The sequence below is a fragment of the Talpa europaea genome (assembly GCF_964194135.1).
Source record: "Talpa europaea genome assembly, chromosome: 15".
NCBI lineage: Eukaryota > Metazoa > Chordata > Mammalia > Eulipotyphla > Talpidae > Talpa > Talpa europaea.
Window position 1 is genome coordinate 34066482 of NC_140083.1, and position 27755 is coordinate 34094236.

The following is a 27755-nucleotide window of genomic DNA, read 5'->3' on the forward strand; positions in this document are numbered from 1 at the left end:
AATAGAAAAGAGAGATTAATGAAATGAAGAAAAAAACTAGGTTATGAAAAGCTTTTCAAAGGAGTAGAATCAGGACTTCTATCTAAACCTCTAAGTTTAACTCTGTCTCAATAGCAACATTTAATGTGTGGTAGTAAAGAAGAAAAGGACAGTGAATATTAATTTAATTTAATTCAGTATCTACAAAGAGTCTCCTATACTATTTGGGATTTGGCCTGAGTGTTCACCGTCATGGTTAGGAAGGAGTAAATAGAAGCTTAGATTCTGAAAATGTGACATTTTGTCTTTAAACCTCAAAGATAAATTCTCTCTAGAAAGTGCATCATTTTTGGTAAAATCAAATTATTTTGACCATTGATTTTTCCTCTGGCCCAGATTCCTTCATTTATATCTTGATAAGTATAATAACAATCAATAAATCTAAACACTTGAAATCCAATCAGGCCACTTCTCATTTTCTTGGTATTGCTACTATTGTCTCAGCACTAATGTATTATTTTGTTTTCTATACTGGAGATACCCACAATGAAGTGAAGGCTAACAAGAAAAGGTTTAGAATCCATTTGCCTTTGGGGAGGGGGGCATTGGGGATGGGTGTGATAGCTACCTTACAGTGCCATGGGTTAATGTCTGAGTAGCAGAGATAAACATCCCTCACCTCCCTGCCTGAAAAGACAGAGGAAGCAGGCCTTTCGAGACTAAAATGCCAACTTTATTGCTGACAGGAGTGTTGGAGATGCAATTTAGGAGCATGATTACAATATCCTCTAAGACTGTCCCTCCTTGGGAAGGTTTCCCTACCAATCACAGCAGCAGTGAGCAGCCCTTGCAGAGACAGTCTTTATAACTCATTTCACCACTAGCAAACAAAAACCACCACAGTACATGTCCTTTAGAGGTAAGCTAACCCCAAAATGAAAGCACAAATCTGCACATGCACCCATATATCACTCCAAATGCACCAGTTATAGAGCTCATAGCCCCTCCACTAGAGAGCGTGAAGAGAGGAAGAATCCAGAAATATTACTTGATTGGAGTTACCATCAGACTGAATTAGAATAAGGTTGAGGCACAAATATTACTTCCTAACATCATGGAAAGAAGAAAGTCATAGAAATGTAATAGTTATAGCATCACATTAAAATGGATATTTGTATGACGTATGTGATATGATTAATATATATACACATATACATATGACGTGAGATGATATGACATTATCAAAGCATCAGAAAATAGCTGACACTAAAAATACTACCGTCTCATCTCAGAAGTTTCTCTGATAGGATAAGCTCCTATGAACAAAAGTTATTTCTAATTCTTTGTACTCTAAATCTTCTATCATGAATATATTTAATTTTTATAATTAGAAAGATACAGGGGGGTTAAGATGCAACCTGTGGAGCGATCCACAGCCCCTGCAGCACGAGTTTGATCCCTGGCCAGGGAAGTGACCCACATGGCCCAGCACACCTCCCTGACTCGCCCGCTGCTCCCCTCAGCAATGTATTTCAGTAGATCTACCTGTTCTGTTCCCCACTCTGTCTCTGGTGAGTCCTCTCACACACACACCCCCGCACCTCTGGCCTGTACCCAGGTTCTTGTGTGCATAAATAAATAAATCTTTAAAAAAAACTATCAAATTATGGGGCTTCCCCTAGTGGCGCAGGTGGTTGAGCGCAGCACTGTGAAGCTGTCCGCAGCCTCTGCAGCGTAGGTTCGATCCAGGCCGGCCGGCAAGAATCCCACATGGCGTAGCAGACCTCTCCTGTCTCGCCCTTGTCAGTCTGCCTGTTCTGTTCCCTGCTCTGTCTCTGATGAATCTTCTCACCCTCCCACACATCTGGCCTGTACCCCCAGTTCTTGTATGCATGAATAAATAAATCTTAAAAAAAACTATTAAATTAATCACAAGAACTAACACTGAGTTCATTTATAACCAATACAGCATGCTTATAATAATTGCATTGTTTTTGTCTAATAGAAGCAGGTTTCAAAAAGTTGATGAGAAAATCTTCTATTGTTTCCCCATGATAAGTGGTGTACTCGTCAAACTCTCAAGACATATTAATTACAAGTCAAAAATAAATTGTGTTAAACTGTTTCTGGGTGTTTTGGAATAACTGAGCAATTCAGGTGAACTCTTTAGCCAAATAACGCTTTTACTCTCTAACCAAATATAACTTTCTCAAGATCAGAGTCCTGATTTTGTAACCCTTTCTACATCTACCAGGGAGCCCAGATTCTTCCATCTAGTTACTACACACATGGTGACTGTGATGATTCATGTAGTCCTTCATTTTACAAAGATTTATTAAATACCTATGTGCCAGACACAGCTCCAGAGCTGGGGCTAAAACAGCAAACCAGCCTAACAAGGTCACACACCAATGGAATCCACATCTTAGTGAAGGGAGATATACAACAAGCAAACAAATAATTAACAGAACGTGATAGATGTTGTGAGAAAAAGAGAGTAGCGAGTGGCCGGGGGGTAGTCCTCTCTGGAGAGGTGGTTTTTAAACTGAGAACTGAAAGGCCTGGCAAATGCCAAGGCTATGAGGTAAAATCAACAAGGCATGTTTAAAGATCTGGAAAAAAGACCAAGTGGCTTGAGAAAGGGGTACTGTGTAAAGTTCTGAAGTAATGAGTCAGACAAAGTAGGGCTTTGGAAGCTTATGGAGTTGAATTAAATTCTAAATATGCTAGAAAGTTGGGCCTCCTTGGTGGCACAGGGGTTAAGATGCAACCTATGAAGCTATCCACAGCCACTGCAGCACGAGTTCGATCCCTGGCCAGGGAGCTACCCACATGGCGCCGCAGACCTCTCCTGACTTGCCCGCTGCTCCCCTCAGCAGTGCATTTCAGTCAGTCAGCCTTTTCTGTTCCCCACTCTGTCTCTGGTGAATCCTCTCACCCTCTACATTATTATACAATGTGACCCAGTTTTTGCACGCATGCATAAATCTTTAAAAATAAATAAATATATAAATACTATAGAAAGTCATCAGAGAATTTTAAGAGAAAACAAAGCAGAACTCATTGAAAAAGAATAGATTTTAAAATGAATGCCAAAGATCTCCCATAGGTCAGCGATTTGTATTCTGTTCAAAGACATGAAAGAGAAACTTCTTCTTCATTCCTGGGTTCACTTGTTAATCCAATCTCTGGCCCAAAGGGGAGACTCTTTACCAGGAATAAGTTAAGAGAACCAGAGTAGCATTGAGGGGACATTCCCTTACAGGTGGGTAGATTCCTCCTGATAGGCTTTATTCTAAAGGAGGCTGAGTTCTTTTGTGGCTGTTGGGAATTCAGACTGGACTTCCCTCGGGAGCTTTGAGTACATCTGTCTAGAGATGGCCATTTGATCTTCCTCTCGCTATTGGGGCCATCTGTGCTCCTGACTCCTATGGGGATGACCATGATGAGGAGATACCTAATGACATCAAGAAGAGAGAAAGATTTAGAAATTTGCTACCGCCCAGGCAAAAATAATTCAACCATCCTTTAAAAATAAATAGCTGAAAGTCAATCAATACTTAACAGTTTAAACTTAATGCTTGTGCCTATATTTCAATGCTACATTTTAATCTGTTTCGTCAGATTGACTTGTATCTCATAGGCATAATGCACATAGGCTTCGACTTCTTTTGAGGAAAGTTTAGTGACCAAAGAAAGTCTTAGGACTTAGTGGTACTTCCTTTGCAGTGGAGGAAGTCACCTAGGCCCCAGGTAAAAAGAATTGGCAGAGGGATCTTTAACAAGACAGAGACCCAATACATTTAAGAACAGATGGAATTTGAACTCTTTGAATTTTTTAGTGTTTAATTTTTTCTGTATATTTATGTATTTATAATTTTTTTTAACTTTTTTTTTTTTTAATAAATTTTATTGTTATATTCCCCATACAATTGCAGCCCCCCATTCTGACCCCAATCCCTCCCCTCCCGCCCCCGCCCCCCTAAAAGTGTCTCTGGTTCATAGTTTTTTGTTGATTTTGATTTTCACTTTCTTATAGTTATTCATTTTCCTGGTCCCTTATTTAAGTTTTCTAGATTCCTGCTATGAGTGAGACCATCCGGTATTTTTCTTTTTCTTTTTGGCTTATTTCGCTGAGCATGATCCCTTCCAGCGCCATCCATGTTGCAGCAAATTGCATGTGTTTATCTTTTGTGAATGCTGAGTAATATTCCATGGTATATATGTACCACATCTTCTTGATCCAGTCATCTATTTTTGGGCATTTGGGTTGTTTCCAAAGCTTAGCTATTGTAAACAGTGCTGCTATAAACATAGGGGTGCAGGTGTTCTTTGGAATTGATGTTTCTGTGTCCTTTGGGTAAATACCTAGGAGTGGAATTGCTGGGTCATATGGAAGCTCTATGTTTAGTAGGTCCAGAAATCTCCATACAGCTTTCCACAGTGGTTGGACCAGTTTGCACTCCCACCAACAGTGCAGAAGAGTTCCTTTTTCTCCACACCCTCGCCAACATTTGTTGTTGCTAGTTTTTTTAATATGTGCCATTCTCACTGGTGTAAGATGGTATCTCATGGTAGTTTTGATTTGCATTTCCCTGATGACAAGTGATGTTGAACATTTTTTCATATGCCTGTTGGCCATTTGCATTTCCTCTTCAGAGAAGTTTCTTTTAAGCTCTTCTGCCCATTTTTTGACTGGATTATTTTCTTTGTTGTTGTTGAGTCTCATCAGCTCTTTGCAGATTTTTGTGATCAGTCCTTTATCATTAGTGTTGGGTGCAAAAATGTTCTCCCAGTTGGTGGGGTTTCTCTTTGTTTTTGTTATTGTCTCTTTTGCTGTGCAAAAGCTCTTTAATTTGATGTAGTCCCAGCTGTTTATCTTTGCCTTCACTATCACTGCTTTGGGTGATGTGTCTGTAAAGATGTCTTTGATGTGCAAATCACGTAGTGTTTCGCCTATATTTCCTTCTATATATTTTATGGTTTCAGGTCTTATGTCTAGTTCTTTAATCCATTTTGAGTTGATTTTTGTGTATGGTGTGAGGTGGTGGTCAAGCTTCATTCTTTTGCATGTAGCGACCCAGTTTTCCCAGCACCATTTATTGAACAAACTTTCTTTGCTCCAATGCATAGTCTTTGCTCCTTTGTCAAAGATTAGTTGACCATAAATCTGTGGGTTTATTTCTGGATTTTCTATTTGATTCCATTGGTCTGTATGTCTGTTCTTGTTCCAATACCATGCAGTTTTGATGATTACGGCTTTGTAGTATAGTTTGAAGTCTGGGAGTCTGATGCCTCCATTCCCTTCTTTTTTTTTCAGGAGAGCTTTGGCTATTTGGGGTTTTTTGTGATTCCATATGAATTTCATCAATAATTGTTCTATTTCTTTGAAGAATGACATTGAAATTTTGATTGGAATAGCATTGAATCTGTATATTGCTTTTGGAAGGATGGCCATTTTAATAATGTTTATTCTTCCAATCCATGAGCAGGGGATGTCTCTCCATTTCTTTGTGTCTTCTTCTATTTCTTTTAACAGTGTTTTATAGTTTTCTTTGTATAGGTCCTTTACCTCTTTTGTTAGATTTATTCCCAAATATTTGATTTTTTTTGTTTCAATAACAAAAGGGATGGTCTTTTTGATTTCTTCTTCTTCAGATTTATTGTTTGTGTATAGGAAGGCTACTGACTTTTGCGTGTTGATTTTGTATCCTGCCACTTTACTGAACTGATTGATGAGTTGAATTAGCTTTTCTGTGGAGTTTTTGGGGTTCTCTATGTATAATATCATATCGTCTGCAAATAGTGATAGTTTGACTTCTTCTTTTCCTATTTGGATTCCTTGGATGTCTTTCTCTTGTCTTATTGCCCTGGCTAGGACTTCCAGTATTATATTGAAAAGCAATGGTGAGAGTGGACATCCTTGTCTTGTTCCAGATCTTAATGGAATTGCTTTCAGCTTTTCACCATTGAGAATGATACTGGCTGTTGGCTTGTCATAGATGGCCTTTATGATGTTGAGGTATGTTCCTTGTATCCCAAGAATTTCAAGGGCTTTTATCATGAATGGGTGTTGCACTTTGTCGAAAGCTTTCTCAGCATCTATTGATATTATCATATGGTTTTTATATTTCTTTTTGTTGATGTGTTGGATAACGTTGATTGATTTTCGGATGTTAAACCATCCTTGTGCCCCTGGAATGAATCCAACTTGGTCGTGGTGAATTATCTTATGGATACATTGTTGGATTCTGATAGCTAAAATTTTATTGAGGATTTTTGCATCAGTGTTCATTAGGGAGATTGGCCTGTAGTTTTCCTTTTTTGTGTTGTCCTTGTTCGGTTTTGGTATTAGTGTAATGTTGGCTTCATAGAACGTGTTTGGTATTGTCCCTTCCTTCTCAATTTTTTGGAAGAGTTTGTGAAGGATAGGCACTAATTCGTCTCTGAATGTTTGGTAGAATTCATTTGTAAATCCATCAGGTCCTGGGCTTTTGTTTTTGGGGAGGTTTTTGATTACCATTTCAATTTCGCTAATTGTAATTGGTCTGTTTAGGTGTTCTATTTCTTCTTTATCTAGCTTTGGGTGATTGTAGAGTTGTAGGAATTTGTCCATCTCCTCTAGATTGTTAAACTTGTTTCCATATAACTGTTCATAGTAGTTACTGATTATTCTTTTGATTTTTGCTGTGTCCGTTGTGATTTCTCCTCTTTCATTGATGATCCTGTTTATTTGTGCTTTCTCCCTTTTTTCCTTTGTGAGCCTGGCTAGGGGTTTGTCTATTTTATTGATTTTTTCAAAGAACCAGCTCTTGGTTTCATTGATCTTTTGGATTGTTTTTTTAGTTTCAATTTCATTTATTTCTGCTTTGGTTTTTATTATTTCTTTTCTTCTACTGGTTTTGGGGTTTTTTTGTTGTTCTTTTTCTAGATCTTTGAGCTTCGAGATTAGGTTGTTTCTTTGCGTTCTTTCTTGTTTCTTGATGTGAGCTTCTATTGCTATATATTTTCCTCTTATTACTGCTTTTGCTGCATCCCATACATTTAGGATATTGGTGTCCTCCTTGTCGTTCAATTCAAAAAATTTTTTAATTTCTTCTTTGATCTCCTCATTAGTCCAATGGTCTTCCAGTAGTGTGGTTTTTAATCTCCATGAGGTAGGAAAGTTCCTTGCCTTCTTTTTATGGTTTATTTCTAGTTTGATGCCTTCATGGTCAGAAAAGATGGTTGATATGATTTCAATCTTGGTGTATCTGTTGATGTTTGTCTTGTGCCCCAGTATGTGATCGATCCTGGAGAATGATCCGTGTGCGCTTGAGAAAAATGTGTACTCCGTTTTTTTGGGGTTTAGTGTTCTATAGATGTCTGTTAAGCCCAATTGCTCTAGGTCTTTATTTAGAGCTTTGGTTTCTTTACTTATTTTTTGTCTTGTTGATCTATCCATTGTTGATAGTGGTGTGTTGAAGTCTCCCACTACGTATGTGTTTTCTCTGATGTCTGTTTTCAGAGAGGACAACAGTTGTCTGATATATTTTGGTGCTCCTTCGTTTGGTGAGTATATGTTAATGAGTGTTATTTCTTCTTGAAGTATTGTCCCCTTGATCATAATGTAGTGACCATTGGGGTCTCTTTTTATCTTTTTGAGTTTGAAATCTGTTTTATCTGATATAAGTATAGCTGTTCCTGCTTTCTTTTTTGGTCCATTTGCTTGTAGGATTGTTTTCCATCCTTTAACTTTGAGCCTATTTTTATCTTTTGTAGCTAAATGTGTTTCCTGGAGACAGCAAAAGGTTGGGTTTTGTTTCTTAATCCAGGCTGCAACTCTGTGTCTTTTTATTGAAGAGTTTAGTCCATTTACATTTAGAGTTAATATTGATATGTTAACATCTGTATTTGCCATTGTGTTTGTCTTTCCTTTGATTTTATTTATTTATTCTTTTAATAACTTTTTTTTTTTTTTGGCCTTCTTTCATTGTTATTCGTCGCTCTGAGGTTCTGGCTTTAGGACTCCTTGTAGTATTTTTTGGAGTGGGGGTTTAGTTGCAATGAAATTCCGGAGTTTCTGTTTGTCTGGGAAGGTCCATATTCTTTCTTCAAAGAGGAAGGAGAGCTTTGCGGGATAGAGTATTCTTGGTTGGCATCTGTTTTCTTGGAGTCTGTTGACTATGTCCCTCCACTCTCTCCTTGCCCGTAGTGTTTCTTCGGAGAAGTCTGATGTCAGCCTGATTGGTTTTCCTTTGAATGTTATCTGTTTCTTCCCTCTTGCCAGCTTCATTATTTTTTCCTTGTCCTGGATTCTTGGGAGCTTTACTATTATGTGTCTTGCTGTATTTTTCCTTTCGTCGTGGAAGTTTGGTGTTCTTCTTGCTTCTTGTATATCAATTTTCAGCTCCTTCTTCACATTTGGGAAGTTCTCTTCAATTATCTCTTTGAATATTTTCTCTGTTCCTACATCTCTCTCCTCTCCTTCAGGTATTCCTATAACTCTTATATTTCCTTTCCTCATGGAGTCAGATAGTTCCCGAAGTCTTTCTTCGTTCTTTTTCCTTCGTACTTCTCTTTCCTTTTCTGTTTTGGTTCTTTTTAATTCTGTGTCTTCAAGATTACTTATTCGTTCTTCCATTTCATCTATTCTGCTTTCATTGCTTTTCCCAGAATTCTTTAGTTCTTCCATTAATTCTTTGATCTCCTGCATTTCTTTTACTTCCCTCTTTAGGGACTCAATTTCTTTCTTCTGACCATTGTTTTCCCTCTCTAGGGACTCAATTGCATTCTTCTGATCGTTGATTATTTTTCCCTTATCATTGTTTTCCTTTATGACTTCTGTCAGTTTTTTAATCACGGCAATTTTAAATTCTCTTTCTGGAAGGCTCAGAAATTCTTCCAAGTTATTGTCGTTGCAATCTGGGGGCTGGCTTTCTTTTTGTGGTGTGCTTTTTCTCTGGAGAGTTGCTAGGTTGCGTGTGGTTCTTCTCCTCCCTACTGTCTGTTTTCTAATTTGCCGTATGCATTGGGACACTGTGTTGTTGGGACTTGCCGGCATCTTGGGTGGGCTTCTCTGTTCCCCTCTGGTTCTTCCAGGAGTCATCTGTCAGTTTCAAGCAGCCTTTACTGGAGAAAGGTCCCTGTTCTAAAATGCCGATGTGGGGACACACTCCCCTGTGCACCTGGTCTGCCCCGGCGGTGGGTTCCTGCTCCCCTCTGGGCTTGGACTGCAGGCCAGAGGGGGTCTGGCGTGGGCGAACTTCCCCCGCTCACCTCTGGCTCCTGAGGAAGCCTTCTGCAGGTAGTCTTTACTGAAGAAATGTCCCTGTTCTAAAATGGTGATGTGGGACACACTCCCTGCGCTTCTGGTCTCAGGCACACTCTTCTGCGCGCCTGGTCTGCCCCGGCTGTGGGTGCTCGCTCTCCCTGTGAGCTCAGACTACTTGTTCGGAAGGGGCCCGGTGTGGGCTAACTCCCCAGCTGGCCACTAGCTCCTTCAGTAGCCTGTGCTGGGGTCAAGTCGCTAGGTGGCGCCAGAGATCTCTCCTAGAGCCCTTGGGGAGCTGATTTTCCACCCCGTGGGACAGGGAGCAGAGCGGGGATGGTAGGGTACACCTCAACGGCTTTGGGGTGCTGTGTCTGCCTTGTGCCCCACCGTCGTGGGGAACCCACGCCCCTAATTTCGTGCCCCGGGTCTCAGTTCCAAAGCCCTCAGTTCCAGGACGCGGGCTGTAGCCCAGATCAGTGGCGCGGGAATGGCGCCTTTTGAATCCCGCTCCCCTGCCTGGGCGCCTCGTTCCTGCTCACTCAGGGAGGGCCTCCGCCCGGGTCTCAGTTCCAAAGCCCTCAGTTCCAGGACTCGGGCTGTAGCCCAGATCAGGGGCGCGGGAATGGCGACTTTTGAATCCCGCTCCCCTGCCTGGGCGCCTTGTCCCTGCTCACTCAGGGAGGGCCTCCGCCGTCTCCCCGCAAGCCTAGGTCGCAGGCGCAGGGGCCTGGGCAGCTGCAATCCGAGCGCCGCTTTCGCGCAAGCTTACCGGGCGGCCGGGGCTGTGTGCTGGTGCTGGTCTCCTCCTGGGGGGCGGGGCTCTCTTTAATGGCGCGTGGAGCTCACCTCTGCGGTGGATCCTGCAGGGTTCGCCTCAGCTCCCGTTCACGGGGTGTGGTGGCTGAAATAGTTCCTTTCCACTCACAGTCCCGCTTGCTGCATCCGTTTTTCTTGTTGGGCGTTTTGGTTTGTTGTTTCCCTCGTCTCTGCCGGTCGGAGAGTGCCGCCTCTGTGGGCGGGGGAGGGGAGCAGGGTTCTGCGCTTCCCTCCCTTCTGGTCCTCTTTTATGGCAACTTTCTTCTTCGGGCAGTTTGCTGGAGTCGTCCGTTTATCTTCCGTGTCCCAGTTCTCACTGGGACCTGCCGCTTTTCCTCCCTATTAACTTTTTTTAATGGGAGATCTTACTCGCAGCGTCTCCTCGCCGCCATGTTGCTCCCTAAAAATTATGTATTTATAATTTCAGTAAATACTTGTTCTTGGTTGCTCTATCTGCATTGCATTACTTACTACTGTGAAGTAGCTTGCTACTTGTATTTGGAAAAAGCATTTTGATGTCTTTGAAATTGAAGGCTTAAATGATAGAAATAACCAAATGGGTTTAAATTGAAATTAAAATATATCTAGCTCAGTTGTATGGCAACTTTACGTGTGACACTGTTGTTATTGCCATGGAAATGCATGTTCTATCAGAGTTGCTATGATTTCACATGATAGGATGAGAAGGAGCTGAGTTTTGAGCATCTATCAAGAAGGAAGGAGGTAGCCTAATCCTCAAACTGCAGGGAGTTATAGGCTTTTATTTCCTCTGAAATAAAATTCTCATATTGTCTAGAATCTTTTCTTTTTCTCAAATTGCACTTATATGTAATGTGTGACACATATTAGATCCTCAAATACAAATTTGTCTGTTTGTCATGCATTTTAACATTGCCATTTTATAATATATAGTCAGGAATTATGCAAGCACTGGGAATCAACCCAGCTTTTCACAGGCCAGTGGAGAACTGAAGCAAATTATCCAAATTTTGAGGCAATGAACTAGATGATGGCCATTTAAACTAATCACTTAAACTCACTTGTTTGCTTTAGTTAGGTAGTCTAAATTTCTGTTTCAAAAGCACAGTTTTTATCTTCTTGAGAAATTGCCTTTTTGAGTGATTTTTCATCTTGAGTTCCCATTCCACTCCATGTACCATTTCAATCTGAGGAACATAGACTTTAATACTGTTTCCACAGTGACGGGCCTTGGGTTAATCACAGCTCTGGGGACTGAGTTCTCAGGCGTGTACTTAACCCCCTGGCTCTTGGTTCCCAGTGCAGTCTGTTGGCTTCAAACCTGCCTCTAGGGATCAGAGAGAGTGCCTGCCTGCTCACCCTGCCTGATAAACAGTCACTGAACCAATGGCTCCTCACCAGGGTTTCCAATACCCCCTCAAGAATCCTATCTTTGGTCTTACAAATGAAGGGGAATAAACAGGCTCCAGTACAATGTCCACAGCTACCAGCAGCTGCACAGCCTTGCAGAACTGAAAGCTAGCTGCTGGGTGAAAGGCCTCTCTTCCTCAGAGCCACCAGGTGGACTGAGTTTTCCTAACCTCTTGGGTTTTTTCAGTGGAGACATAGAGAATTTTCGAAAGTATATTGTTTTTGTCATCACTTCATTTTCAAATTCTCATCCTTCAGGGTTGAGCTCAAATCTTACTTTCTGTAGTATGTTATGTTATTATATATCTAAAACACTATTAGACATTAGGAAAGGATAGCAAAAAGTTGTGTGCCATTAGATGATTTTTATTTAATTAAAAATGAATTAGGGACAATGTTGATATAGGTTTTCTTCCTACCCTGAACATCATTCTCCTTTTCCCCTCCACAAACAGGTTATACTTTATTGTTGTACTGTTAGGTAGAGATTTTCAAGAGTTCTGCCTTTCTCTAGATCTTATTTCTTTCTCTGTTTTTTTTTTTTTTTTTTTTTTTTTGTGTGTGTGTGTGTGTTTTTGTTATACAAGAAGTATAGTTTCAGGTCCTATGGTAACCAAGCCTTACTGACTTCTACCCACATGAAAATATTAAAAGATCTGAAAATGTAAAAGCTGTTGGGAGCTTCAGCTGGGTTCGCCAATTTGATTGGCAACCATTAAACCTCTGTTGACCTCTCTAGCTTCCTCTGATTTCTGTAACATTGACCATTTGGTTGAATCATCAGTCATTTATTTCATAACAACTTTATGCATTACAAAAAGTCTAAAGCCTATAAATTCTTGACGCAGTATTATTTTCCTTTTGGAGCAAACAGGGAGAAAGTCCTGCGAGAGTTCTTACACTAGTATAGATTACACTTGTAAGTCAACCTCTTTATCAAAGAAGTATATCCACAGAAGTGTGTCTTATTTGATGGAACAGATGATATTGCTGACATTCAATTGTTATTGATAACCTACTATGGTCAAGTTAGTGACTAAAGCATTATAAAAATGTAAGAAACACATAAAGGTTTGGTTTCCCCACCTTGCAAAGTATCTATCTCAAATGATGAAGGTGCATTTTTGAAAATACTTGGGTTTTAACTAGTCTATGGGTTAAATGGAATAATGACACCAATGGCTTAAATTAAGGCTATATTTTTGCACATCTTTCTTTTGTTTTTCACTGGGAGCAAATCATTATAAAAAAAAAAAAAAACAACTGCCAAGTCTGGCACTACAAAACTTACATAGTGTCTTTTTGTGTCTTTTTCTATGACTGGATGTGAATGCAAACTATAGATGCCCTTCAGATTGGATTATTGAAATACACTTGACAGCATATTCTATTCTGTGATCTAGATTTGTGCTAGAGCAAAATAAGCCAGCACACATTTCAATGAAATTCTTTATCAATTGTTCTTTTGTTTGAGTTATTGATTAAAGCTAGACAGACTGTATTATTATGCAATGTGCCTTCTTTTTAACTGACACCATTTAAAAGCTCACATAAAATGTCCCTATGATTGTATCTCCATTAAAAATGCGACAAGGGCCTCCCCGGTGGCGCAGCGGTTTAGCGCTGGGTTGCGAAGCTGCCCGCAGCCTCTGCAGCGCCGGTTCGATCCCTGGCTGCTCCCCAGCCACCGGAGGAGGGTCCCACATGGCGCGCAGACCTCTCCTGCCGCCCGCTGCTCCCCTCAGCAGTGTACTTCGGTCCTTCTGCCTGCTCTGCTCCCCGCTCTGGCTCTGGTGAATTCTCTCACCTCCGGTGCTTCTGACTGTACCCAGTGCTTGTATAAATAAATAAATAAATCTTTACAAATAAATAAATAAATAAAAATAAAAATGCGACAAAATACCATGAGAGTAAAGTTATCAAAGTTACCGTTGTAGTGACCAGTCGTCAGTCAGGAGTTGAATGCCCTAACCCAAAGACTTACCATAATTTGAACTTTTTTCTTTTATTTTTCAGACACTGCAAATGGAAGTAAATAAGCTGAATATAACTTTGCTTCAGATATTCCGCCAAGGAGTGGCAGCAGCTTTAGGACTCTTACCCCAGCAAGTGCACATCAATCGCCTCATTGTAAGATGCCTACATGTCACATTCCCAGAGTACAAACTTTGATCTTGATTGAAGGGCTCAATAATAGAGCAATAATAAAGAACACCCATGCGGTAGTTCTATGATCCATGAGCCGAAGTTGGCATGCCACTTGTTTTTGTAAAGAAAGTTTTATCACAATAAGCCACACCCACTTGCTTACCTATTGTCCATTGTTGATTTCATGCTAGAACTACAGAGTTGAGGGGTGCAACAAATTGTTTAGCTCTCCTGAAGGCTGAAATATTTGTTACCTGGACTTTCACAGAAAAAGTTTGTCAAACCTCTCATTGTTCAATCTAGCTATGCTGGTAGGTATGGACAGAGGTGTCTAAAATATTTTTCTCACTAACCTAACAGTATTCCCAAAATATTGTGCCTAAAAGAAAAACCCTCTTGATCAGTTAAGGCACTGCCTCCAGACGGTATTTATTAAAACCCAATAAAAGCAAATCAGTAGGATGACGGATTCTGAATGTCCAAGGCAGAAGATTTTAAGAAAATAACAGAAATGAACATTAATCCTTGGACAGCAATCCAAATGGAAAATAAGAGTAGACAGTCCTGACAAGCCTAGAGAAAACTAGATGGATGTGTGGGGTGAAGATGAGGTAAACCCAAAGGATTTATTGTAGAGGGTCCACTTGAGGCCCGTCTATCAATCACCCACATCCTCTCTTTCCCGCCTTTCCTCAGTGTTTGGGAATCTTGATGTCACCCAATGGTATGTTCCCACCTCCACTTGAAGGTGGGTGTGAGCAAAAGTAAAGAAAGGCAAATTCAAATCAGATGATTTTGTCTTTGTAAAAAGCTAATTACCTCAGGTTCCTGTGAAAAAGACTTTGGAATTATCTTAGTTTTAAATTGTTCTTAATTTCCAATGCAATGGGAACTCAAGCAAAGATTGCACATTCTCTTGCCTTAAATGCTTCTGCTCCTGCTTGAGCACAGCTTTCCACTGCTTCAACAGCTGCATTTCCAGCTATGGAGAAAATTGCTTTATATTTTGGTTTAGAGATTTGTTTCTTTCATTTTTCTGCATGTGGTAGGTTAGTAAGTTATATCATTCCCCAAAATAAGTTTTATTCCAGGAGTCAAATATTTCCAGGACTAAATAAGCTTTATTAAGAAGCAGTTTTAAACTCAGTACCATAGAAAAGGAAAGATAGATTCCCCAATATCTTGAAAGAGTAAAATAGATTATTTATATCCAGTTACATTACTACATTACTCAAGTGAGAATACTTAGATATTACAGATGTGTTAGACCTAGACCTTATTTTATATATATGTGGATATCTTTTTTGTGTATAAATTTAATGTACATAATAGCATTTTGCAGGAATAAGAGAGGGATTTGCCAGTCCCAGGGGAGATGTGATATCTTTGAAGAATGTTAGTAGCATTTATACACATCTGTTTCTAAGGTCACTTATAATAAGTGGAGCTCTAATACCTGTGGCAGCAAAGCGAGGTGATTAAGAGTGTGTGCCTTGGAGATAGACAGAAGCAAACTCACTTTCCAGCTTAGCCACATCCCAGCTATGTGACCTTGAGCAAGACACTTTGCTTCTTCATTTGCAAAATGGAGATAACCAGGATGCCTCTGCCCTGAGGGTGTTTTGAGCATTAAATGAGATAACAGACAATGTACAGAGGTGCCTGACAGACACAAAACAACTATTCTGTTTCTACTCCTGTGGTCATTAATCAGAAACTATTTTGGTTATTATAAATACATCTCCCATTAGTAGCATGCTATTCTTAGTCATTGTCTGGTGTTCCCTGCATATACGGAAGCATTTTTTCTGGGTGGCGGGAGTACAATGATACTCCATTTTATACCTGACTGAACTTCTGATAAATTGTATTGAAAGAAAATTTTCTAGCATGAGAGAAATCTGTGTATCAAAAGGAAATATTAACAATAACTCCTTTCTCTAAGTGCATTGTATAAGCTATAAAAAAGATCTGTGAATGACAATATCATTTTTGTGTGCTATTTGACTTTTTTGTTTTCAACTACTTATGGCAAGAAATCCCCTGGATCCAATTCAGTGAATAAATTAATAATAGGAAAGTATCATATTACTATACAACATATGTCTTTCTGCCAAAAGATAGACTTTTGAAGTATGACATATTTAAGGTTCAGAACAGAATCAAGGAAGCAAATTCAAATCTCATCTAACCATAGTTAGTCTCACATTCACATTAGTAGAGCTTATAAAATAATATGGAGCAATGATGTCTAATAATTATAGTATAACATCAAGTTTTACTGAATTTACTTAATGTGAAATGTTTCTTTAAACATAGCTACTCAGGAAACATCTAAATAATATACTTCATCAGTTACAATATGGAATATAAAATAAACTAGCATCACTAAATATAAAATTTCAAATACTGAGGTGTCCATTACCTGAAAAAATGCCATTTGAAGATATCAGGTTTTGGACTGCGAGGATTAAGTGTACACGAGAATAATAAGTGTGGTCAGGAAGATGCCCTATGGGGTTGTAGGATTCTGACTTCATTTAATATTTGCAGAACAAAAGTAAAAATATTTCCCAAATTGTGTAAAGCGTCTATTAACAGATACAAATGATATGCTCTGACTAGGAAAAGAAGAACAGCATCGAGCTATTTGTGTCTCCCATCAACCGAAAAGCAGGCATTCCTGATGCTCTGCCGGCTGAGGAGGTGTTGCGTTCACTTAACATCAATGTTTTGCATCAAAGTTTATCCCAATTCGGAATTACAGAAGTCTCTCCTGAGGTATGTCGTTGCATGGATGACTTCATTTAGACATTTGCACAGTTAGCAATGTTGGTGACCCAGCCCCAAGAGGGGTTGAGATGAAAGCTGTTTACTGTGTGTTATTTGATAATAAAACTCTCCCCTGAGGGTCAGAATTCTCTGATCTTCACATTATGTGTTTATTCCTTCAGGAAATACATTTCCACATCAAAGTTCCACTTTTTAACGCTTTTTTCTCTAAGACTTTATGGCATTGTAATTTATTTTAACTTACCCAGGAAATTATTTGGGAGAATGCCATTTAGATATATTTGTCAGTAGATTACTTGAAACTGCAGTGTCCAAGAAATACCCTCAAGTCTTCCTTCTTTAACAGGTGCATCCCTCATTGACTTAACTGCCGAAATGGTCACCAGATAGTCACCTTTTTCCACAAACTTAGAATTTATTTGAAATGTGTTTTTTTTTCTCCTTTTGTTAAGGGACCCATTTTAAGAACTGTCAATATTTTCTTCATATGTTTATATTTTACAAATTTGACATTTTTTAAGTTTCACCCCCACCTCCACCACCCTCACTCCTTGAGTGAATTCTGTCCCTGTTTGACTTTGACTCCATCCCACACTACCAAATTTGCTAGAATACTCATCATTCTAAACATATGTCATTAAATTTACTTAGAACTAGACCTTGAAAAAAACATGTGAACATTTTATAGATACAGTAAGAAAGGCATAGAAATTAAGTGACTTTGTTAAGGTGACAAAGCAAGAGAGGTATAAAGCAACATTTAAATCTAGATATCATGATTCCTACTCTGTTCTCCTTGGTGGCAAAGTATACTGCCTCTTATGTCAGCAAATATCACAGGTATGGTATAAAAAACTTGGGTACAAGACTGAGTGTGAATCTTAAAGCCAGCACTTAAGATGTGTGTGTATCCTTAGGCAGATGATTTATCTGTGAGATTAAGTCTGACTGCGTAGAGCCTCCATTTCTCTGAACCTCAGTTTTTCCACATCCAAAATGGGTGTCATAAAAAAAAATTAATAGTAAGGATAGTCCTCACCTTATAGATTTAAAATATGCATTAAATTTAAAAAATATATACAGAAAAAATATATGTGGGCACTGAACAAATATAATTCAAATGCAAGATGGATTGGCAGAATGAAAAGGTATGTCACTGAACCATGAACACACCTCTGATTGGTCATCCTGCATTTTGATTTGTTCTCCTTCCTGCTCCCCACACTCAGTCACACACACACACACACACACACACACACACACACACACAGAGTTTTCTCTCTTGCCACCAGATCTGATTTTTCTAAAAGCAAATCTGACTATGCACTCCTAATTTCAGGATTTTTCTCTGCTTTCCTAAATGCTGCACAATCATGTCTGGATTTCTTAATATGGTACAGGATATTTAGTGTGCTGGACTTTATAATTGCTGGGTAACACTCTCCCCATTTATGCTTCAGCAATTCTAGACTTAATGGAGACCATGGCAGCTCATACTGTTTCTTCCCGCCTTGATTTTGCATGTGTTGGTCCATTCATGTACCTCTTATGTTGCAAGGTCAGTCTTCAATAGAGCAAATCCTCCCCTTGCACCTCCAGGGTCATGGGAGCTCATTGCTTTTGTGTTCTCATTGGGCTTCAAGTTCATCTGTGCACTGTAGACCTCTTCAGAGAATGTGCCATCCATTTTATCTGTGTCCTCAGTGCCTTCATTCAGGTGCCTGGTATACAATGGGCACACAGATAGCCATGCAGAAATGTCAGAAAAGTAAATGAAATAACAAACAAATTAATAAAAGAAAATTTAAAAACTTTCAGCTGATGATGGGAACACAGGACATTGATAAAGTTACCTCATAGTGAATCAGGGTTTGAGGGAGCAAGTCCAGAGCCCGAGAGCCCCAGGTAGGCTCTTTCTCAGTTCTTGCCTTCAGTGAAAAAAGAATTCAACGTTGAGATCAAAGTTACAGAAATGCAAGAGATTTATTGATAGATAGGAAGATGACAGAAAAGTTCTCTAAGTGGAGGAGGGTCCCAAATGGGTAGCCAATTGATAGACAAGAGGAAGGACAGGAAAGCTCTCCAAGTGGAGAGAGGTCCCAAGTGGATAGCCCAGGAAGTGATGAGAAATAGGTGCTTACACGGGTATAGTGGGCAAGAAGTGGCCATTGGGTGGTGTCCACATTGTATCTCTTGATGATCCCCATTGACTGGGCCCATGGGAATCTCCTAGCCTACCAAGGTCCACTGAGTTTGCCCACATTACCTGACCTACCGTTCTGAAACTAACTTTGGCCCATTGCTTTAGCGTTGTGTTACTGTTTTGGTGTTCTGGACATTCCAGTGTTCACTGGGGTGGGGGAAGGAGTAGCTTCCTGGCCTGTGATTGTTCTCCAATCAGACTGATATATAGTCTTGCATTCTTGGGGCACCCTGTTCCTAACTGACTGCCTGTACTGTTTCCTTACTTCCTCCTTCAGTAGTGTCACAGGAGCTTCGAGGAAGAAGTGGCCACCTCATGCTTCAGAAGGCCAGAGCAAAGGATCAGCATAATATTAAACATCCAGACCCATTTCATACCCGCATGTGACTCCAAAATGGGCTTCCTTTTGGACATGTATCAAACCAAACCCCATTCTTACAGTTCAGTCTCTTTACATATAGTCTTGTTCAGGACAATTCTTCCTTAAATTGGAAAAAAAAAAAACCCACCAGATTAAATTATTCTGCTTCCTGTAAGCTTTCAGTGAATAAATTAAGCATTTCTCCCTGTTGCTTTATTCTGAGTTTAAATACCATGCTGAAAGCGTTAGTGATATAGCAGCTCAGTGACTCATTTGTGAACCATACAAAGAGAAGCACACCATACAAAAAGACTAGTTAAAATCAGGTATTGGGGTGTCCTCCAGCACACCCCAGCCTGGTGAAGGGAGGGAGCTTACCTGACAGCCTGTCACCAACTATTAGCCCACTAGCCACAGCCTCTAGTGTACTTGGATTATGAAAGGGGACCTGCTGGTCAACATGTGCTATTTTCTTAAATTGTGGACATCTAGAAATCTAGGATATTTTACATTGTAGGAGATTAGAAAGTGTTTTAATTGGCTATAAGTTGCATTTCATCAAGGACACATGGATTGTTTGAGCCTTTTTTTCAGGCACTCTAGAATGTGCCAGGTGTCCTCTCTGACCAGAAGCTCTAAGTGCAGAGACAGGAGAAAGCTGGCTGCCATGAGCAAGGGCCCGCATGATGGTCTTCAGGACACACAGGGGCAGGGACACTGCATAAGATTTGTTGATAGTTGTTTCAAGATGGTTAATGGTATTCTGTGAGTTTCCCCATTTACTTATTCATCTTTGTGGGTAATGTTTAATAACATCTTATGACTCAACTGATTCTTTCACATTTCTGTCCCAAAATTATAGCTCTGCTATCGTAGCATATTTAGCAACAGAAAAATGGAATATTGCAATCTTGTTTTTCACCCTTCACAGGAATTACAGAATATTATGAATGATGTCTCTGAGCATCTATTCTTAAGCTTTTAATTACTTTCAGGAAAAGATGTGTTTTTGTTGTTACCATTTCCTTATTTGCTTGATTTTTCTTTAGACATAAATGACTCTTGGGAAACAAAGAAAACTACAAAATAGAGAATTACTCTGTTTATTTCCTGTTTCCCTTTCTAATCTAAGTTTCTTGGGAGAGAAGATATTATTCCTTTTACATATTTTTATGTGGTGCCTAGAATGTTGTAAGCACTAAAATATTATTTTAAGATTCTCGTAAAGATAAAACTAGACTTCTTCTTGCCTAATAAGTCAAATCTCAGGGAAATAAGTGCATTATTTTAGTTTCTATTTTTAAATGTTTTTATAAAGTTCATTAAAAATCTATTAAAATGATAAGTTCTGCATTGATATTGAAAACAGGAGTTAGAATTTCGCTGTGGTGGTTCAATTGCAAGTTACTCCAGTTTCACAGATCTTCTATTTCAAAGGAGGAAGTTACCTTCTTTAAATACAAACTAATGTGCCATCTGTTACTTTTATAGAATATTTGCCATAGCAAATAAATATAAATCATAATCCTCTAGTTCAGTGATGTTCCTGTACAGTAGAAGCATTCACTCTCTGTCTAAATTCCAGACCCGGGCTGTGTAGTGCAGCCAAGCTAGGATTAACATATGTCAGGCCATTCAGACCAAATTGCTCACCTGGCATATAATAGAGGGGAAGGTAGCATCTACGTAACACTATCAAGTTGTTGTAATATATATTTCATTTATCTGCCTAAGTCAGTCAATTAGCCAATTTATAAAATTTCCACTTCAGCCTTATTCATTTTGCTTCATCTCTCCTCAAGAGATGTCTTCCAAAGTCTGTATCATCTCTCTTAGCATTAGAAATCTCTCCCATTACTGGGGATCAGAATTGGTTTTTAAAAAAAAGAACAAGCAGTGGTGGGGTGAGAGTGAGGGATGGGGGGACCCAATGGAGCATGGTGGAGGATAATTGAGGCACCGGTGGTGAGCATGGTGTGAAAATAATGCATTTGTGGGGGTTTGAGCCTATCACCTCCCAAAGATGTAAATGAACTTTACCTCAAAAAATATGATTTAAGGGCCTCCCTGGTGGCTCAAGGGGTTAAGCACCGCTCTATGAAGCAATCTGCAGCCTCTGCAGGACCAGTTTGATCCCCGGCCAGCCAGGGAGCAACCCACATGGTGCAGCAGACCTTTCCTGACTCACCCGCTGCTCCCCTCAGCAGTGTACTTTGGTCAATCTGCCTGTTCTGTTCCCCCCTGTCTCTGGTGAATCCTCTCACCCCCTGCATCTCTGGCCTGTACCCAACTCTTGTATGTATAAATAAATAAAACTTTAAAAATATATGATTTAAAATAAATAAATAAACACAAATATCTAAAGATAGAAGAACAAGAAAAATAGAGTGTTCGGTGCATCAAATGATTAAACTGTATATGAAATAGCCATTGTTATCAATGCAGGAAATGCCCCAAATGAAACAATGTCCAGCAACTTCCTTCACTGCAACCAGGTTAAAGGGCAAAGTGATGTAGCTCTCTACGAAATAAGCTATAAAGATGGCAGATATAGAGGTTTTGGGTTCACCCAGTAAATGAACCTCTGATTTATTGAACCCTCAGCTCCCTGACAAAATATAAATGGCATAGATTGACCTTATGCAAGGGTTGGATTGGAGATTCCTTTGAATTATAATTTTTTTATTTGTGGGATCTGGACTCCAAACTTTTCCATTTATTACCCTGCCCTTATCAAGTCTTTAAGATCTCTGTACAAATATAGTAGTGCTCAGCAGGAATAACATGACTCAGAAGGAAATCTATTTACCAAGAAAATGCAGTGACTAAGTTCTAGGAGTTCAAAACATGTGTCTTTCTAACTGGGGGTTTGGGGTGGGGAGGGTAGTTAATTCTTCCATCATCACTGCTTTGGTTAAAAAAGAAAACAAAGCAGATTTGTCTTAAGCAGAAAGGAACATGCTGATATTCCAGGAGGTGTAGAACTATAGCAGGAAAAAAGAATGAACCAAAAATCAGGTTAGAGTCACAAAATCTCTTTCCACCCACATAACCACCGCTTTTTATCCAAATTGTACAGGAACTAAAGCTTAGATCCTCATACTTAAATTTGACAAGTTTATGCTTCCTACTTGAAGGCTTAACTAGTTTGCTTTTATAGCAAGCAATAAATGCTATTAAGTTGCCTTGCAAAAAAAAAAAAAAAACCCTCATTTCCATATTTATACTTGATTTCCACAGAAGTTTTCTTGTCTATTAGCCATGTTTATAGAGACATTGGGATACAATATGATCTCACCAAGGTAAAAGAGTAAAGGACAAGCTGTTACTTGAACCCAAGATATCTTTCCAAGGGTGTAATTGGTTTCTAATCATTTCATCAAGTATTTTCACGATCTCCATCTACTAACAATTTACATATCTTTAAGATATATCTCTAAATCATTTATAGTATCTTTGAATTTCTCTATGTCCTAGAAATTAGGCAAAATATTATAGTGAGCACATCAACTGTTTACAAACGAAGGAAATAGAAACTCAACTAATGTCTAGCACAAGTCTCCCTCAAGTGAGTTTGTAATCACAACTGAACTCAAAGGTCCTTTCTGTTCCATCTTGATCAACTCCCCACTAAGACTCATTTGAGTTCCAGGATGAAAGTTGTCATAAAATTTTTTTCAAGGCAAATATTTCTTTTTTGTCTGATTTACAAACATTGAATGGATTTTAGTTTTCAAATTAGTTGAAAAATAATTAACAATGATTTCAAACTTTCGATACCCACAAGGATATGTTTTGCCTAAGGCTTTTCATTTTATTTTATTTTCTTCTATTTTATTGAGACAATTAAGATTTGTCATTTCTCAACATTCTGTGGACTGATGAGGATCACATTAGGTGGCATTTCTGCTTGATGTACTTTAAGCCAGGATCACACCGGTGGACACATTAAGCTGTGGGAACTTATCTGCTGGCATGCCAAAAATGATCCCCCATTTTCCATGGCTTCTCTCTATGTGACTTTTCATCATTCAATATCTTGTTGTTTAAGGCTTTCTTAGTCATTGGAGACAATAGCCAAAGATAGACAGGTACTCTATACAAAACAAGGAAAAGGCAGCCCTCGACAAAATGGAATTTTACATGAGTTGAGCATCTGACTTGATTTAGAGTTTATAAAATTTCCTGATTGTGGACCATTTAGTTTCAAGTTTAAGTATCTTTTACTGTAATCTATAAATTTCACAGAAGTATAAAACTTAATTGCATTCTAAAACTTGACTTTAGTAGATGTGTTCTTTTTATTTTCTTTATTATATATATTTTTTACTACATTAACATTGGTTTATAACTCTGTATATGATTCGGAAATATAGGAACCCACTGCTTCAGGTGTATGTTACCACACTACAGCCCATGTGCCTTAAAAAAAAAAAAAGAATGTTTAAAATAGAATTGAAAAACTCATTCACATCTTATTCATGCTTCTTCTCCATCCTTCCACCCCCCAAAAAGTGAGCAAACAAATAAGAATAATTGAAACTCTTTACTTCACCTTTGAGTTTCAAATAATCCTTGACTTTTTTGGTGTTCCCTGCTGCTTTAAATAAAATATAATATCCTAACAGTTTATGTGGTTGGGACAGTATGATCAGATTTTGACAAAGTAGTAAGTTGTTTTTGTTTTGTTTTGTTTTTTTTTAAGGTTTGATCAAAAAGGGAAAGAGGAAGTGGCCCTGACATTGTCACTCTGTTCAGTAATGAATTGTGAGATTTTGTTTGCACCTGTTTCACTTTTATTTAAAAGTTAAGAGTAAAATTACAGCACGGAAACCAGGGTGTTGGTGTTGTGGGAGGGGATTAAAACCGAGGAAGAAAGCTTCTGAAACAATTTCCCCCACACAGAAAGAAACAGAACTCTCTTACCTATGAACCAGGTAGTTTCCAGGAGCGACTGTGAGGGACAGTCAGGAAATCTGGGACCCACGATGCCAGGCTGAGCAGGCTTGCTCCTGTGTGGGAGATAAAATAATCTCCTAATGTCTGAGGACGGCAGTCCGCTGCCTTAGATCAGTTTGAGAAGCAGCTCTGGCAGCAGGGGATGTAGGTGTGTTCCACTACACAGAATGGAATAAAGCTAAAAATATGTTTAGTGTCTGATAAGAACGCGAGTCTCCTCAAGCTCTCATTTAACATCGGACTTTCTGTTTTGCTTTTAAAGAAAAATGTTTTACAAGGACAGCATGAAGCGGACAAAATCTGGAGCAAAGAAGGATTTTATGCTGTTGTCATTTTTCTCAGCATCTTTGTTATTATAGTAACGTGTTTAATGGTAAGTTTGCTTCTTTATATATTTAATCCTTTGCTGATCCCACTGCTTAGTGTTTTTGGCTACGTTCCCATTCGAAAGAATGTTCAAAAGACCCGGAGCAGAAAGCAAGGTTATGATCCTGTTAGAATAGGAATAGTTCATGTCTGACAGCAGAGTGAGAGTTAAAGGGAAATCTATGGAACTATGGTTTCTGACCTGCAGAATAAGGCAGGCTTTTAGTAACCGAGGCTTTTAGTAACTTGATCAACCCTAAGACTGAAGCTTTAGAAGGTGACTCCCCAAGGTCACTCACTGAAGCCCTCCGGGTTAGCACAGTTTCCTGGGCACACTTTGGACTGACTTTATTTCTTCTTCTTTGTTGTCTTTGTGGAACTCAGGAAAAAATGTTAAAAGAACTATGTCTTAGAGGTTAGCTTACTCCTTAAAGAGTAGTTCTTAGCTTCAATTTTAATGGCCCTTGAAAGGATTCTGTGAAATTCCAGGCATGAAAGGAGATGATCATAATCTCAAAGACTAAGCAACCCACTGCCAACTAATTTTTTAGGTGCATGAATAATATAACAAGTATACACTGTAAATTACTAAATTATAAATGTGTATCTGTAAAAGCATATTTTTAATATAAAATGGAACCCCAAATAAGCCTAAACCAACTAACCTAGGCAATGCTAATTGGTATTGAATGATTAACATTTACCCTCCAAATAGACTAAGACTTTCTATTATTTGGAAATTTCTGAAATAATGCAACTTAAAATATTTGAAGTTTACCAATGAGTTTGAATATCTTTTTTCCTGTGTACTATGTTATTTCAATATTGCACATTTAAGACACATTCCTTCCCTAGTGTTTAAATAACCAAAAAAGACATCAGACTTATTCCTTCCCCAATTCTGCAGGGTTTCTCACTGGATTTTATCCCCTGGTGCTCCTCCTGCTGGGATGGGGTTTGTCTTAGAAAGATTAGGGCTCAGTTCTGAAAGACAAAGGCAGAGTGAGTCTACACTATAAGGATATAAAACAATTAAGCCTTGACTAGGGTGATAATGGACATATTTCCCTACAGCCTAAAATATCAGAAATGGCGAGAACACCCTCAAATCTCCATCACAATGAATGCAGAAGCAGCTCCATAAGAACTTTGATACTATAAACAAAAGTATAATTTAAGAAATGAGTAAGAAAATGGACTTCTATTTATTAAATGGTAGAAATTAAAGGAAAAGAGTTCAGTGGGAGAAAGTTGAAGGTTTTATGGAAATTGTGGCTGAGATTACTATTTCATAGTGTTTTAGAGGATGTGGTTCTTTTCTATGGTTAAGAACACTTTAAAATGTGTGGTTCTTTTCCTTAATACAGGTAACCTCAAGTGTGCTCTCTCCTCAGTCACAATTGGTATGTGTGTCTGTTCCACAGGTGAATAAAAATGGAGATGGTTTAGGGGGTAAATGAGTAATATTGAGAAGAGCAAAGGCAAGGATTAAAGAGGGATGTGTGAAAGCAAAGTCCTGAGCAGACTTTGAGTAGCCAAAGGCAGAGCAAGGAGGAGCAGAGCTTGTTATTAACATGTAGGAGATATTCCAGAGCCTGCATTTTTACCTCAGGGAGTTGCCCTGTATCCCACATGGCTGGATAAATCCTAATATGGTTATTGGTCTCCTATGGGAAAAGGACCATTATAGATACACCCTCAAACATTTGGGGCCAACGACAGTTTCTCCTCTCCCAATACCTATAAAAACACCTAAGTGAAATTCAGAAACCTAGATAAGTCTGCTCCAGAGTTCCTAGAACAAATCAAGAAAGGAATGGCTCAAAAGTAGAGGTGATTGCTGTCTACTGGGTTGTTAGAAGGCGTATCATTCATTCAATCCACAAATTCTACAGAGCATCCAGTGAGGGCTTATGGTTGAACTGTGGGCAAAAGGGAGAGCAAGACAAGTGAGATCCTGTTCTTGTGAGTGAGGTCTATACTCTAGGAGGGACACAGACAATAATTAAGTTAATATTTAGAAACTCAAATAATGGGCATGTTATATGATTCCAAATATGACATTCTAAAAAAGGCAAAACCAAAGAGACTTTAAGATCAGTGGTTGCCAGAGGTTGGGAGGAGAAGATGAATAGGGGCAGCATAGTATATTTTAGGGCAGTAAAACTATTCTGTATGGTACTGTTATGGTGAATAAATGATGATTTATAAATTAATGAATAAATTGTGTATGTGTCAAAACCATAGAAGAGAAACACAAAGAGTGAACCCTAATCTAGACTATGGATGTCAGTTAATCATAGTATATCAACATTGGTTCATCAATCATAACACATGCACCACACTAATGCAAGATGTTATTCACAAGGGAAGCTATTTAGGAAGGCAGGGAGAAAAGGGGTATAAGAAACACTCTGTATTCTCTGTTTACTAAAAACCTTTTAAATCCTTCTGAAAAAATAAAATTAACTAAATTTTTAAATCAAATTGTGTTAAGTGCCATTAAGAAATAACCGAAGAGGGCCTCCCCGGTGGCGCAGCGGTTGAGCGCTGGGTTGCGAAGCTGCCGAAGCCTCTGCGACGCCGGTTCGATCCCCGGCTGCTCCCCGGCCACCGGAGGAGGGTCCCACATGGCGCGCAGACCTCTCCTGCCGCCCGCTGCTCCCCTCAGCAGTGTACTTTGTCAGTCTGCCTGTTCTGTTCCCTGCTCTGGCTCTGGTGAATTCTCTCACCCTCCCGCACTTCTGACTGTACCCAGTGCTTGTATAAACAAAAAACAAAAAAAACAAATAAAAAAAAAAAAACATGCCTCTATTAAAAAAAAAAAAAAAAAGAAATAACCGAAGAGTGAGAGGAGCAGAGAAAACTGACGCATCTTCATGTTTCAGGCAGAGGATACATGATTAGAACAAGCAAGGCTGCAATAGACTTAGCCTCTCTGGGTTCAGGGAGGAGAGTAGAAGCTGAATGTGTAAGCAGAAGTCTGTTGTGATCCAATGTGTGTATTTAAAAGCTCACATTCTCTGCTGGTGGGAGTGGTGGGGACCAGAATGGGGTGAAGTGTGGGAGCAAAAGGACTCTTCTGCAGGTTGTTATATTAGCCTAGTGAGAAAGATGATGACCCTGGTACGGGGGAGTTGAAGATGGATGGAAGTAAAAGATTGAGTTTCCTGCAAGTGGAACAGCCAGGACTTGTTGTGTACTGATTGACAGGGATAAGGAAAGAAAAAAATATTAAGGATGACCGCTGTGTAGCTATCCTGGGCAGGGTTGCCATTCCCTGGGGGAGGTGGGCATTAGGGAGGGGAATAGGGAGAGAAGCAGCACTTCTGATTTGTTTGACAATAGTTCTCGAATACATGAAAGAAAGTAGGAGAAGGCTGTATTTCAAACACTGTCAATTGTAATAAACTTTAATTAAAAATTGTGGTATGACAAAAGACACAGAAACATTAATTCAAAAGGGCTCCTGCACCCCTATGTATATA

General features: G+C 39.2%; 1 protein-coding gene across 1 annotated transcript in view; it reads left to right on the forward strand.

Moving 5' to 3' along the window:
• PTPRR (protein tyrosine phosphatase receptor type R) overlaps positions 1-27755 on the forward strand; it is a gene marked incomplete at its 3' end in the record, with an annotated part of 234267 nt that overhangs the window by 105476 nt on the left and 101036 nt on the right. The window contains exons 3-5 of the mRNA XM_084255015.1: positions 13454-13567; positions 16211-16366; positions 24164-24274. Coding sequence (XP_084111141.1) covers positions 13454-13567; positions 16211-16366; positions 24164-24274 — 381 coding nt within the window. The remainder of the gene's footprint in view (positions 1-13453; positions 13568-16210; positions 16367-24163; positions 24275-27755) is intronic.